This window comes from Stegodyphus dumicola, chromosome 9 (genome assembly GCF_044657685.1).
Source record: "Stegodyphus dumicola isolate Sdum_Otavi_A_Nest chromosome 9, ASM4465768v1".
Taxonomy (NCBI): domain Eukaryota; kingdom Metazoa; phylum Arthropoda; class Arachnida; order Araneae; family Eresidae; genus Stegodyphus; species Stegodyphus dumicola.
Window position 1 is genome coordinate 105,528,998 of NC_140776.1, and position 15,075 is coordinate 105,544,072.

Consider the following 15,075-nt stretch of genomic DNA (forward strand, 5'->3'; position numbering starts at 1 on the left):
TCAGAATCAGCAAAGTTTTTAAGTACATTACTGTCCTTTTCAGTAATTGCTTCAGGTATAACTCTCATAGGGTACTCATCCTTCATTAAGAAGTCAGGCCCGTTCTACTGCAGTTGACTTAGTTGCAGTCTTTTGGCAGCCATACCTCTAGATGTGAGATCTGATGAGTTTTCTTCGGAAGCGATAGAAATGTTCGATCTGGTGACAAGAAAAAGAGAAAGAAGTGCATGAAGGAATCTTTTGCTATTTACATCTACAAAGTTTTGAAACAGGTTCATCCCGACACTGGTATTTCGAGCAAGGCAATGTCGATTATGAATTCTTTCGTTAGTGACATCTTTGAGAGAATTGCATGCAATTTTAGTCAGATCTTGTATCTTTGAAATCCGGTTTGCAACAAATGCCTTGAGCAGATGTGGCTCTTTCTTGATCCATGACAGCACAATCATAGAATCGGACCAAAGGTGAATAGCAGTAAGCTCCAATTTTAACGATGATTTCACTCAGTGCATTAGTTTAGCTAATAGCACTGCTGCACAAAACTCAAGTCTTGGGATTGTAGTCTTCTTTAGGGAAGAGACATGCGATTTACTGCACACCAACCTCCCTGATGTATGGTTTGTTGCTGATGTGGCTTTACAGTAGATAACTGCTCCATAGGCGGCCTCTGAGGCATCAGAGAAACCATGTAACTCAATCTTGATTGTATCTGGTAATAAAATACATCTATGGACTACAATGTTGTTAATTAACTCCAAGGTAGTGAAGAATTCTTTCCATTCTTTAGCATCCTTTTCTGGCAGAACATCATTCCAGTTTAATTTTAATAGCCATAATTTCTGCATAAATATTTTTGCTATAATTATAACTGGGGAAACTATACCCAATGGGTCAAAGATGCGAGATATGATGGATAACACTTGTCGTTTCGTAACCTTTACGTTGTCTTCGATTTTAACGTTGAAGCTCAAACAATCTCTTTTTGACTTCCATAAAATACCCAATGTTTTAGATTCTTCTGATTTACCGAAGGGATATGTTTTGTCGTTTGTTTGACACATTTCAGTAGCATTACTACACCACTGATGGAGTAACATACCTCCACTTTTCAAAATGCCTATTAACTGATTTTGAAGTTCTAATGCAGAACTTAGTGACTCAGCTCCAGGTAGAATATCGTCCATGTACATGTCTTCTCTCATTACAGGTGCTGCTAAAGGAAATTTATCTCCTTCGTCCTTTGACACCTGTGCAAATGTTCTCATTGCTAAAAATAGTGCACTCACAGTACCATAGGTAAAAGTGGTTAGCTCAAAGTTTTTACTTGGCTTATTAATGCCTTCTTTCCATAAAATCCTTTGCAACTTCCACTGATTTGGATGGATAGAAATAGCTCATCTTTTGTATATCTGCAGTGAAAGCAAAAATATATTTCCTGAATCTCAGCATAATTGAGAATAAATCATCTTGTATTACACCGCCGTTATATTTAGAGAGTTTCCTTTGGTTGTCAAAGAAGAAGCGTTAAATACTACTCTCAAGGGAGTCGACTTACTTTTCTCTTTTTCCCTATATACTCCAATATGAGGAATGTAATATAATCATTGTTTCTCCTCGCTTTCACTCATCTCAACCATATGTCCTAACTGTTGATATTCTTTTAAAAAATCTAAGTATAATTTTAAATATTCAAGATTCTTTACTAAGCGTTTCCATTAGGAATTTAATTTACTCGTTGCAATTTGTTTAGAACTTCCTAAAGCATCTAGATCCTCCTTTAATGGCATTTTAACAACACACCTACCGGTTTTATCTCGCGTATAATTTTCTACAAAATAAATCTCGCAAATTAAAGATTCTTTGTTTTTGGGTTTATCAGTTTCATTGTTCTCTAATTCGCAAAATTTTCCAAGAGTTTTATCTAAGTTGTCTTCTTCCTTTATCAACCCACAATGAACCCTGTTCTCAGTCTCTGTTGGAATACTTCCAGACATGATAAAACCCAAAACCGTATCTTGCAAGATAAGAACAGAATTATTAATTCGAATTTGACTCGGTCTCAAAAGTTCATAAAAAACTCCCGCTCCCAACAGCATATCTACATTTTCTTGAACTTTAAATCCTTCATCTGCTAATTTTAAATTAGGAAGATCTTGCACTGAAATTTTAATTTTGCACGAAAGTGTTAAATTAGCAGTTATTTTTGGAATTATTAAAAAGTCCAATTCTTTATAAAAGTTCCTTCTTTATTGCATATCGAAGCATTAATTTTATGCTTTATTGTCAAAGTAGCATCATTTATTCCCGAAACCGAAATGTTTGTTTTTTCTTTCTCTAACTGCAAATACTCAATAAAATTACGTGTCAAAAAATTTGACGTACTACCGCTGTCCAGCAGACACTTCACTCTGTGTCTTCTTCCCTCGTTATCAATTAAAAAACATACAATGGTTGAAAGCAAAACTGTATCCTTTTTTATTCGAATAGTTGCTAATAAATGCCTTTTGAATTTTGACCGAACTCCTGCGCATTAACATTCAAGGTCGATGAGTCACATATGTTGTGTTTTTATTTTGTTCTGATGAAGAACATTCTTTCTCCTTTACGATATTCACTTTCGGAAAATGAATAGTTTTGTTGTGCCGTTTTTGACAAAAATAAGAATATTTCAATGGGCAATTTGATACTGAATGCATATGTAAACAGTTAAAACATAATTTATTAGATTTCATAACCTGTACACTTTCTTGCACTGGTAATTTTAAATATGATTGGCATTTTGCCAAACCGTGATTCCCAGGGCATAAAATACAGTTCTCTGTTTTAACATCTGACAAAAACACTTTAGCTACACTTTTTGAGCTGTGATACTTACGATTAATATGAGAATTCTCAGTAAGAGGTTTTCCTCGTGATGTGAAATATAAATCTATTTCTTTACCAAACTCACTAGGTGAAAACCAAGAATCGCCTTGCCTCACTGAAATGTGAGAAGCTGTTCCTGTATCTAAAGATTGGTATAACCTGTCTGAAACTATGAGTTGTTTAAGGGTTTTGAAGTCAGTTACCTTTCTTAATTTTAAATAATAATCCCATGTAGTTACTGGACATGAAGTGAACTGCACTTGAGTTTCATGTAGTTGTTTAATAATTTTTCTAAAGTTTTCTAAACACGAATATGGTGTTGGCTGAAACTTCTTCAGAACTACTTCTTTTACTTTTTCATAATTCGCGATATCCTAGGTTATTTTATTCAAAGCTTTGTCTCCTAACAGATTTAATAGAATTTCTGCTTTATAGTCCTCTGAAACATTTTTTGTAATAAACGCTTGTTCTAATGATGAAAAGAAAAATACCCAACTCTCAGGCCATATGGGAATTTTTACAGTTAAGGTCCTAATACTTTTTATTAATTGATCTAGTGACTCTGATTTTTTTTCATTTTCGCTTACACCATCAAGTTTTGTTTCTGTTTTAAGCTTAGCCAGCTCTAACTCATTCTTTGATCTCTTAAGTTTTATTTGTTCTAACTTGAAAAGTTTTTGCTGTTTTTGCTCTTCTTGTTTCCTATTTTCGATAATAGAGTTTGCTATCTCTTTTACTAAATCTTCTTTAGTTTTAAAAATTTCACTATTCTCAATAATATCAGTTAAATCTGCTATAGTTATTTTTTCGTCAATATTTAGATTTATTTCTAAGGCAATAAGCCTTAAATCTTCTTTTTTAGCACCCTTAAATGTCATTGTTATTTATAACAGAACAAAGCACAGAATGTACAGAATTAACAAGAGAGGAATCACTTACCTCTGCAGTGATTCACTTTTGATGAATATCCTTATCCAAAATCAGCGATATTCTTTGAAAAGAACAAGCTGGAAATACTGGCAAACACAAACACTCCTGCGTTCTCAAAAACGAAACACTATGTATACACGCACAAAACTCTGTCTCCAGTCGACTGTGACCAGATATGTTTGAATCTCATCCCAAATAACACACACAATAATAAATTCACTGGTTCTTACTTTATTAGTTCTCATAATTAATTACAATCACTCATTATTAACTCATAGCTGTGACCAGCCCTCGTACACCGTCGATGGCGTTTCTCAAACTCGTTTGATCATAACATTACAGATGCGCATGCGCGGATTACATTACAGGTGTGCAGGTGCGAACATTATCTTCTTATTATTTTATCATCATATTTGAATTTATGTATTTTATTTTTAAATTATATTTTTTAGATTCATGTGAAAATATTATACACTTTTTACAATATTTATGCTTTGTTTAATATAATATTTCTAGATTTTTGTCATTGTTTCAATTTATGTGTCCTGTTATTAAGAGCTCTACTATTATTATTATCATCACCTTGCATAAAATTGTGATATGTGTTGAAAAAAATGGCTCATTAAGTTTTTTATCTTATAGTTTACTGTATGAAAACGTTAAATAAAACTTGTATTCCTGTCTTGGTGTTGCTTGCAGGAGAAATTGGTTAAGTTGCATTAAGATAATTTTCTAAAAAATTCTAATCGTTATATATTTTGATTAGAAATTGGCAATTTAGTTTGTATTTTCAAGGAGTGTTGGGATGTTAATAATGGATGTATTAAGCAGTAAAAATGTTAATTATGTGCTAAGACTGGTAATTAGGTATTTTAAAGATTTTGTGGAGGATGTACAGATATATATACAGTTGAGCCTTGCTATAGTTAACTTCAAGGAACCAAAAATTAGGTTGGCTTTATCTGTTTTGATAAGAAAATGATAGATTTTTCTCATTAAGTAGTATAAAAATTTATTAATGAATCACACAGAAAAGTAATTGGCATTGTCACATCTCCCAAAAATGTCAATAGTAGCTTTAATTTAAGGAACATTTTAAAAATTAATTATGGTTATTATTACATGCAGTTACTAAATTTTATTAATAATTTACACAAAAATTATTTAATATAAAAGTCATTGTTTAAACTTGTCCCTCTAACTATACATTCACAATTATGAATAAGCATCAGCCTCAAAAAGTGTGATGGCTCGATCATAGAACTTAAATGGAAAGGCAAATTGTGGTCAAATTTTTAAATGGAAATATATCATATATATATTTCATTTCTGAGGTTACGGCCCTCTTTACTGTCCTCATTTTTTTAGCATCATCTCTCTTGCCATTGAGCAACCTCTTAACCCTTTCCTGCATGCTACCTTTTAAAGTTGGAGTTTTGATTTAAAAAAAAAAAAAAAAATGTAGGCAGTATGCAAGTAAAATTTTCTGAAGGTAGCAGCACTTATCATTTTAATTCTGTGGGTGTGCCCATTTGGGCACACTGATTGAATATAGCTTCGAAAACAGTTCTGAAACGAGCATTGTTGTCAATGAACTGACTGATGAGATGCGGAGAAACAAAGTATACAGACTCTCAGTTGTCCTAGGTTATCGGTGAGCCCAGTCTGGACACATCTAGGGTTCGCCATTTGATTTTAGGCAAGTTTTCAAGGTAAAAATTTAAAACTAATATAAAATAAGGAGATTAGCATACAGCCAAAAAAAAATAACATAGAAATTTCTTGTCAAACAATTCCTTTTATACCATAAAAAAATCTGGAAGATTTCTTTGAAAAATGAGGGTCTTAAAAAAACCAAACATGGCTAAAATATATGGACTGGTTTGTGTTGAGCTACCATCTACTATAATTAAAGAAGGTTCAGAGTAACCTATAGTAACCTATAAATCCTTTTTCATTTAATTTTTCTGTGCATACAGAAGGAAATTTTAGGTATGTCCAGAGCAGGCACACTGTGCCGCAAAGGGTTAAGTGGTGCACTTCTCAGCCAAGGGAATACAAGGCAAATGGCGAATATTAATTTGTGTGACATCTTTAACAAAATATGTATACATTCATCTTTAGATATATCCAAGAAATTAAGGCAATATATTAAAAGTACATAAATCCAGCTATACGGTACCAAATATATTTTGGCATTAAAATCAAGGAAGTATATCTTTCTCATAGCAGTTTTGGGAAATTTTGGCTTTTTTAAGAAACCCTGTTTGGGTCAGAAGGTTAAGATATGCAGGAAACCTGTAAATTAATTGAAGCATCTTTGAAAGGAATTGTATTTTGTTCAAAATTAGAAGAATCTGGGGACTGAGGAGAAGGAGAAATGAACTGTGATGCAGCTGTGCTATTGCTGTAGGAGATAAATTTATTAATAAAAAATTTGAAAAATGGATGTTTTATTATTTATCCATTCAAAATTATGAAATCAATTAATTATTGCACGCATTTAGCAGAAAAGTTCTGATTTGTTGCAGTATAGTAACTCAGTTGATGATGTAGGTTTTTAATTTTATAATAATTAATTCAGTTTTGCTTTGTGTTTTGTCTGAATAAATATGTAATTTTTTTATTTCTGTTATAAACTGAAATTCAGTTTCGAAATGCATCCAAATTCACAGAAATTAAAGTAGATCTCATAGCAAATATGTATATTACTAAAGAAGATTATTGCAGGCATACATATCAGCTTAGTAAACATATAATGAAAATATTTAAATGGACTAGCCCTTTTTGCAGCTAGCAGCTAAACTAATTAGTATATAAAAGAAAATATACAGTGATTTTAATGAATCTAATTAATTTCATGAGTGATGAAATTACTGTTATAAACTGAAATTCAGTTTTGAAATGCATCCAAATTCACAGAAATTAAAGTAGATCTCATAGCAAGTATGCACAGCATGGATAAAAGACACACACGCACAAACTCTTTCTTTTATTATATGTAGGGATTTACAAATATTTTCATTTTATGTTTACTTAAGTGTATACTTGGCATCCCTTGGCATACATATGCCTAGTCTTTTATCCGTGCTGCGCATAAGCTAATAGACCCAGGACTATAAAATTTGGTACATAGGTGCATCTAGACAAGAGCCAGTGCACCTCGAAGTGATTTTTTTCAAAATTCGAATCAGATTTTTTTAAAAAAATCTTTTTTGATGAAATTTTTGTTATAAACTGAAATTTAGTTTTGAAATGGTATATAGGTGCATTTAGACAAGAGCCAGTGCACCTCAAAGCTATTTTTTTCAAAATTCAGATCAGATTTTTTTTAAAAAATCTTTTTTGATAAAATGCCATCATTTTGAATAGTTTCATTCTTTTAGAAATGTGGTTTTGGCAACAATTTTTCCATCAATGCTTTGTATACTGGACTGCTGACTGTTGAAAATATGCGATAAAATATTAATTATACATGCAACACACATACACACCGTAATCTTCTTATTCTGATGCGCATGTGTCTCGCGAGGCACCAGAAAGAATTTCCTTTTTGTCCCCCCTCTCTCTCTTTATTAGCTAATGGCAAAGAGGTTTGTATATTTTGAATTATGTTATCCACAAAGCACAATTTTGATTGGTTATTGCTTTCTGATTATCATTTCATTCTTTTAGAAATGTGGTTTTGGCAGCAGTTTTTTATTCATTGCTTTGGATACTGGACCTCTGACAGTTTTAACTTGAAAATATGAGATTTATTGCTTATTTCATTGTAATTTTTTTATATTATGTTTTAATTATATAAAAAGTTTTGCATGGTTTTTTTTTAAGGAAACAAAGTTCTTATCTTCCTTTATACCATTTGAATTATTAAGATTTTGCAACAGGAAGTTGGTTAATTTATTTATTAGGATAATTAATATTTGTGTTAAGGATATTGCGTATTTTATTGTAATTTTTTATATGTATAATACATTTTTATTGAAATTTTTTTTTTTTTTTGTTATTGTTATTTGTTTCTTTGATAAAGTTGTTTTGCAGAGTAAAATTCTTTGCAATTATTAAATTTAATATTTGGTGTTCCCTCCAGGCATTTTCCTGGTACATTTAAAAGCCAGATGAAAGCTGGCCGTGTAGCAGCTAGTTGGTAATTGAAATTAATCTGCATGTATGACTTACTTTGTGAATTATTTACAAAATTTGAAAGAATTATTTATTATTATTTAAATTTGAACATAAAATCAAACATCTTATGCTTTTCAGAATGACAACAAACTGCTGCACAAAAGAATAAAAATATTTTAATTCTGACAGTGGCCACACATTTATTTTAAATCCCTAAGTATGTTGATTAAATTTGAAAGACAAATGTATTTGTCTTTTGCCAAACACACTTTTCCAAGTTTTCTGGTTAAATTTGAAACATAGTTATCTTACATTTTGAAAAGTGGGAACACAAATCTTTTTCTTCACAGAGTTTTTAATCAAAAGTTGTTTAAATTTACGCAAAATGTGAAATAAATAAAAGAAAATTTTAAAAAAATAAGTTCAGAAATTAATTCAGAATTTGGTTCTCAAGATGTTCATGTTCCAGTGGAGTCCTATATGTGTTCAAAATCTGGTGGTTCTTAATGCTACAATTTTTTCACAATTTGATTAAATTTGGAAGACAAATGCAATTATGTTTGCCAGATGGCAGCACACCTCTTTTACTTTGCTGTGTTTTTATTTATTTTAATTTTGTTTATCTGGTTTTTGCTTCAGATTGTTTTTAATTTATGCCTTCCTGTTAGGCAGTTTACCGTTCTTGACTTGCCATTATTTAAGGCCCCTGTTATTTTAATGGTCAAAAGATTATCAATAAACTGCCAAAATATGTCTGAAACTGTCACCAAACAGATGGTAGTCCTAACTATATTTACTTCTTGCCATGTGAAAAAAAAAACTCTGATTAGGCATATGTTGTTTTTGTATTTTGTCTTTTTTCTAAAGAAAGCATTAATAATTTTTGATTTGACAAAGAGTAATGAAAATGCTTAATCGTTCATAAAAAAAGGTCTGGTGGCATTTTACCTTACATGGGAATGTCCAGAAACAGCCATTAAGTAACAGGGGCAGTAATCTTAAGAAACCACCTGCAGTAAGTAACAATATTTAGCTGGCCATTTAATGATGGCTGGCTATTTATCTTGGCACCATTTAAATAATGGGAACCTTAATAATCAGAAATATGGAAAATGTTTGCTGGTTGTTGTCTTAATAACTGAAAAATACTAGTTCTCTATTTTCAGTTTCATATATTATCTAAAATGCAACATATATTTTAATTAAAATGGTATTTTATTATAAAATCTTTGTAAAGAATTGATGGTGATAACATTTTAAGTTATGGTGTAGCAATAAAAGTAATGAATTGCTGTATTTTATAATCGTTTTCTGTAAAGTTTATTCTTGAGAGTTCTTTTATAAAGAGCTACAAAGCCAGTATTATAATAAAAATGGTGTCTTATGCTGCTGTGATAGCTTACATGGGAGATAATTTTTTATTACTTTACATTGGATCATATAAAAAGTCTCCGTGCTTTTTTGCCACTAGATGGATGCCTATATATCCGGCATCACTCACCCGATTGTCTCAAACGACATGTGCTTAAAAGGTGACATTCAACTTCCATTATTTGTGAAGATAATTTTCTAATTTGTTGCCTCTTATCAAAAGTTATATTGATTTGAAAATGAATGAAATATCTGAAGAAATATGTGATGCTTTTTTACTATAAAAAAGGTAAAAATGCTTTAAAAACATGCCGAAAAATTTGTGAAGTATACGGTGAGAATGCTGCAAGTCAACGAAGGACCCAGCAGTGGCTTCCTTGATTCCATTCCTGAAATTTTTATGTCGAGATTGGAAGGGAATCGTCCATTATAAGCTGCTGCAACCTGGCGAAACCATCAATTTGGCCCTGTACTGTTTACAAGTCGAGGCTTGAATGAAGCAGTTCAGAAAGGGCGACCAGACTTGGCGACACACATTTTTGATGACTCGGAACAAATTGATGGAATTTGGTTAGAAAGTTTTGATGTACCCACTGTATAGCCCAGACTTTGCACCATCTGACTACTATTTGTTTTGGTGAAGCAGCGCTGAAAATCACTTGTCCAAGTTTTTCGAAGATAAACCACAGAAGTTCTACACCGATGGAATTATGAAGCTACCCAAAAAATGGCCAAAGGTCATAGATAATAATGGTCAATATGTAGTTGATTAAAATTGATTTTCAATAAAGAAAATTTTTATTCAAAAATGTACCAAAAAGTGCAGAAACTTTTTATATGACCTAATATATCATTGTACACATCTTGTTGACCATCATTAAATTCTACGTTGTTACTTATTTCCACTGTCTGGGGCAGAAACATGATTGTAATATTTTTCTAAATTTAAAATTTTCATTTCTTTGTCTTCATAATAGCTTATGACAGGTCTAGCTTGTGGACACCGATTCTGTACAGAATGTTGGACTGTTTATCTTACCACAAAAATTATGGAGCATGGAGATGTTGAGGTAAGGATATTGTAAGATATAAATCAAAGTGATATCATTTATTACTTTTTGAGGTGGCTGATATTTTGTATATTATTGATAAAACATCTAATCACCCTGGTCTTTAACGGTAACTGGGGGGGGACACTAATTGAATAAAAGTGAATCTACCCTTTTAGCATGGATGTAGATGAGCTAACTGCCATAGCCTTGGGACTGGGCTTGAATCCTGTAAAAGGCATGTTTGTTTATGTATTTTCTTTACAGCTCTTTATTTATTTATTTTTAATCATCCACCAACTTTTTGAGAGGTTGGTGAAAGTGGAGGAGTTGAGAGAGATCCTCTGATCTGTTTACGAGGGGATTCTTCAAAATTGGGACATAACTCAGAAAATTTGTACTGTCACTTATAAGGTGCTCAAGGCCTAAGCCGTTGACGACAACTTTGCCTTGACAGGCTTGCCTCTTAGCCACATTAAAATTTGTGGACTTGTTCTGGTTTTACTGCAAATGTTTATCTAGAATCCTTGATCCTTGACCTACTTCTTGATTTTTTAAAGAAGAAGTAAATGCTTTAATTAAGATAAAAGGCTCTATTGAAAGTTAATAAATGGAGATGCAAGTACTATTTCCACTATTAAAAATAATTGTGAGAAAAGCAGTTTCTGCACCTATGAACAATTTGACAGTTCTCAAAATAATACTCCAAAATATAAGCGTAAAACTGATACAGATTTCTCTCAAAATAAAAAAAAAATTGCCCAACAAGGGAAACATTTTCCAATTAGTGTAAGTTTGTCTTGTGGAGAACGAATATTTATGTTTTTGTTTTTGGACCTTAGCAAAGTATTTTGCCATCATTCCATATTCTTAACACAGTTCTACAAAGCAGAATTCCATTAATTCATGTTTTGCCACCAAGTATTTATGATCTTTTTAAAGATATTTTATCGAAGTTTGTAAAACCAAACTTTGTTTTGTCTTTTAATTTTATATATGATGCGATTTATAGTAAAATAGAAAACCAGAAGAAAGATGAAGATATAACCATAATCCGAAATGATGCACTAGGGGCTGCAACTAAAAAAGTGGTGGAAGAATTTTCAGAGAAAGACAGAAATAAGTTTTACTTCCATGTTAGAAGCTACTTCAGCTGAGTATGTGATTACATTGTAGAGACATTAGTTTTTTTTTTTTTTTTTTTTTTTTTTTTTTGGAAACTAGAGACATGAAAAATGAGCAATGCCCTCACCGGGACTCAAACCAGGATCTCTCGAATATGCACTGAGTATGGATGAATATGGACTGTCACACCATGAAGGCATGCTGAAAGGAGGGAAGAAATATCTTATACCATGTCACATAAATTTCTAGTCAACAATGAAGTGATTTTACGTGCTAAAGTTTCAGATGTTTCTGCTCTAGCAAATGTATCTTTTTCTGATACAAGATATTTTTTAAATAGATTTCCAGTCTTACCTCATTTAGTTATGAAAGGGGACACTGATATTGCAGTCACAGTTTTGCAGTTTACTATTAGAAAACTTGTGTAAAGTTAGAAAAGCAATTAGGACTGACACCCTTTGGAATTTAATTGGAAAACTGAAAAGTGCTAATGGAATCTTAAAGTATAGTGAACTGTCCAAATTTGCATGCTGATGGCCATGACAGTTCTCCACAGTCATGCACAATGCGATAGGATTTTCAGTGTTGTTACTAAAACAAGGATTAAATTTAGATCTTATATTATTGTAATGAAGCACCAGAAAAACTTTTATTAGCAAAAGCAGGCCTATGTGGCATTTTTTATGAACAAAATTATTAAGCTTCTGTCTTAGTGAAAGGAAAATATGCCACTGTTCATATCATTTGCACAAAAACTGATTAAAGTATTATTTTTCTGTTAAAAAAGCAAACTATAATGTTTTTTTTACACGTAAGTATTTTCGTACTGTTTGCACTTAAAAATTAGTAACTGAACTTTCAGATATTAATTAGTAACTATTTAAAGGTAATTCATTATTTAAAGATGAAAGTATTTTTATTATTAAAAAACAATCTTTTTGTCATTGAGAAAGTTCTTTCTATTTCTTAAAAAAAAAGTCTGCTGATTTTTGAGTGATGGGGATTGGCAAGTGTGCATGCAGAAACAAGGGAGAAAATGCTTTATATACATCCCTTTTAAAGGCCGACTGGATATTAGGAGACCCAACTTCCAAATCCTGATTGTAACAAATTATCATCCGCCACCTTTTAGTTCGAGTGCCACTGTAGAGCCATTAGGGTTTTTGATGATGGAGACGTGAAAAATGTGCATTGCCCTTGCCGGGACTTGAACCCTAAACCTCTCAAATACACTTCGAGTATATTTCCAATTACACCATGAGAGCATGCAGAAAGGAGGGAGAAAATACCTTATACAGTCAAAAGTCGTTAATTCGTACAACCATAATCCGAAATGATCTATAATCCGGACCTCAAAGCTACAAACTTTCTGTGCATGCGTCGCGTTGACGCTGCATGCGAATTACGGCTGCGAATATGCGTGTGCGCATGCGCAAAATACATTTACGAATGCACGTTTAATGTATGACGGCCAGTATAAGCTAAGCTAAAATTATCTAATTCAGTTAATGTTGCAGATTGCGTTGTTCCTTAATCTTTGAATTGGATCTGGCTTATTATTTTTTGCAGACTGTTAGAGCAATTTTATAAAAGTAAGCTTGAAGTTTCGATTGTGTCAAATAGAATTTCCGATGCTGGAGCTGCCAAAGGATCTATAAAGCGAAAGTATGTTTCGATGTCCATCAAACAAAAAGTGGAATTGTTGCAAAAAATGGATAAAAGCATATTATTTGTTTCTCTAACCATTCCGAAATCTGTTTATCAATCTCACGCTGCTCTGCGGGGGGGGGCGTCTCGGCGCGCAATGAACTGGAAGTTGATCTGTCAGCGCTATCCTTATTTTCAGAGCAGATGTTTTTATTTTATTTGGCTTATAATTCCTTACTAAATGTAGTATTTCATCATGATGTACTCCGTCTTTGATATGATTTAAATCAAATTGCTCGTCATGATAATTCGCTTCCGATAGCGAAGAAAGTGATACAGAGGTCATTGAAAATGAAAATATTTCGATTGACAAATTAGTCGGTATTCTCGACACAGCAGTTATAGGACTTGAACAGCGGAACTTTGTAATTGAACAAGAAATTATGTCTGTTTATAGAATTAAAGAAAAAGTATTATCACATAAAAACGAAGCAACTTAAACAACTTACATTGAAAGAAATGTTTAATAAAGTAAACAAATATTTTTTTTTATTATTATTATTTTTATTTATTTATTTTTTTATTATTTTTTATTTTATTTATTTATTTATTGTTTTGTAAATTTCACGCTGCTCTGCTCTTTTTTTTTTTTTTTTTTTTTTTTTTTTTTGTAAATTTTGATACCCTTTAGATCATAATTCTTCTTTATTTCATAAATTACGGTTTCATATTTTTTATTTTATAATTTCTTGCCATCTTACCAGATTTAAACTGATGACCTATAATCTGGAATCAACGAAGTCCCGACGAGTCCGTATTAACGACTTTTGACTGTACTAAATTTAATTTGCATCTCTCTCTCTCTCTCTTTTTATTATTATTATTATTTTTAAATAGCAGATCTCTTTTTGGATGTATTTGACATTTACACATGCACATCATTGGCAGCATTGAATTTTGCCCAGTAAGTTCTCAAATGTGCTTGCTATTTGTAAATTGGCATTATGTGCGTATCTTTAAAGAAAACTGGCATTACATTTTTAACGTTTGAAAATTGTTACTGCATGCTAATTTCTGATAAATATCCAGATGGTCTATTTATCTCTATGATGGCTATCTAGATGGTCCCAGAGGATCTAGCCATTTCTCTCTCTAATTTTATATTAATTTAGGTCATTTCTTTCAAATATAATTCCAGGATTATTAATTATTAAGTTTTGAAAATTATTAATTACTCAGTTTTGAAGGAAAAAGAAAGGCTATGAGAAAGATTTTGATGAAAAATCTCAGAAGTAATATGGTATGTGATCTGCTGATGTTAGTTATTTATTTATTTCTTAGATGATGCTATTTAATGCGATTTTTAAGTATGAAAATGAATGTAGTTAATTAAGGATACATGAGTGAAAATGATTCCATTAATTAAATAACCCATTAAATTTATAATACTGTGGAATCTAAATTTCAGTAGCTTCATAATTCAATAGTTTCATAATATTAGAACATGTGGATAAAATGATGGATATTAAAACAATTTTAAAAGTGTCATCTAAAAACTAAATGACCATCTAAAAACGGCTGTCTGCATACTATATCATGACCAAAATCCTTTTCATTCTCAGTGAAGTTTAAGCATTGTGATCTTTAAAAAAAGTAAAACTATGCAATTTTTTTAAAAAAATTTGTTTCTGATTGTCATATTCAGTGTGACATTTCTGATTTAATTTTATTTGATTTAAACTGTGTTAGTTGATTTTAGAGATTTGTAAACTATTGTATGAAGACTTCAGTAATACTTAATAAATAAAATGTTTGCATTTAATTAGTAAAAAAATAGCTCTTATTTAAATTTAAAATTTTAATATGTTTCACATCAAAATTATATTATAATTAGTTCAGTGGCCCTGTCAGTGGAGTGTTTTTGAAGTTGTATCACCACATATAAAACGTTTTTCATATAGCA

The 15,075-nt window shown here is 31.4% G+C and overlaps 1 protein-coding gene across 1 annotated transcript in view; it reads left to right on the forward strand.

Moving 5' to 3' along the window:
* Nucleotides 1-15,075, forward strand: part of LOC118203603 (E3 ubiquitin-protein ligase arih1-like) — a 96,606-nt gene that overhangs the window by 28,832 nt on the left and 52,699 nt on the right. Inside the window, exon 5 of the mRNA XM_035375886.2 lies at nt 10,269-10,361. Coding sequence (XP_035231777.1) covers nt 10,269-10,361 — 93 coding nt within the window. The remainder of the gene's footprint in view (nt 1-10,268; nt 10,362-15,075) is intronic.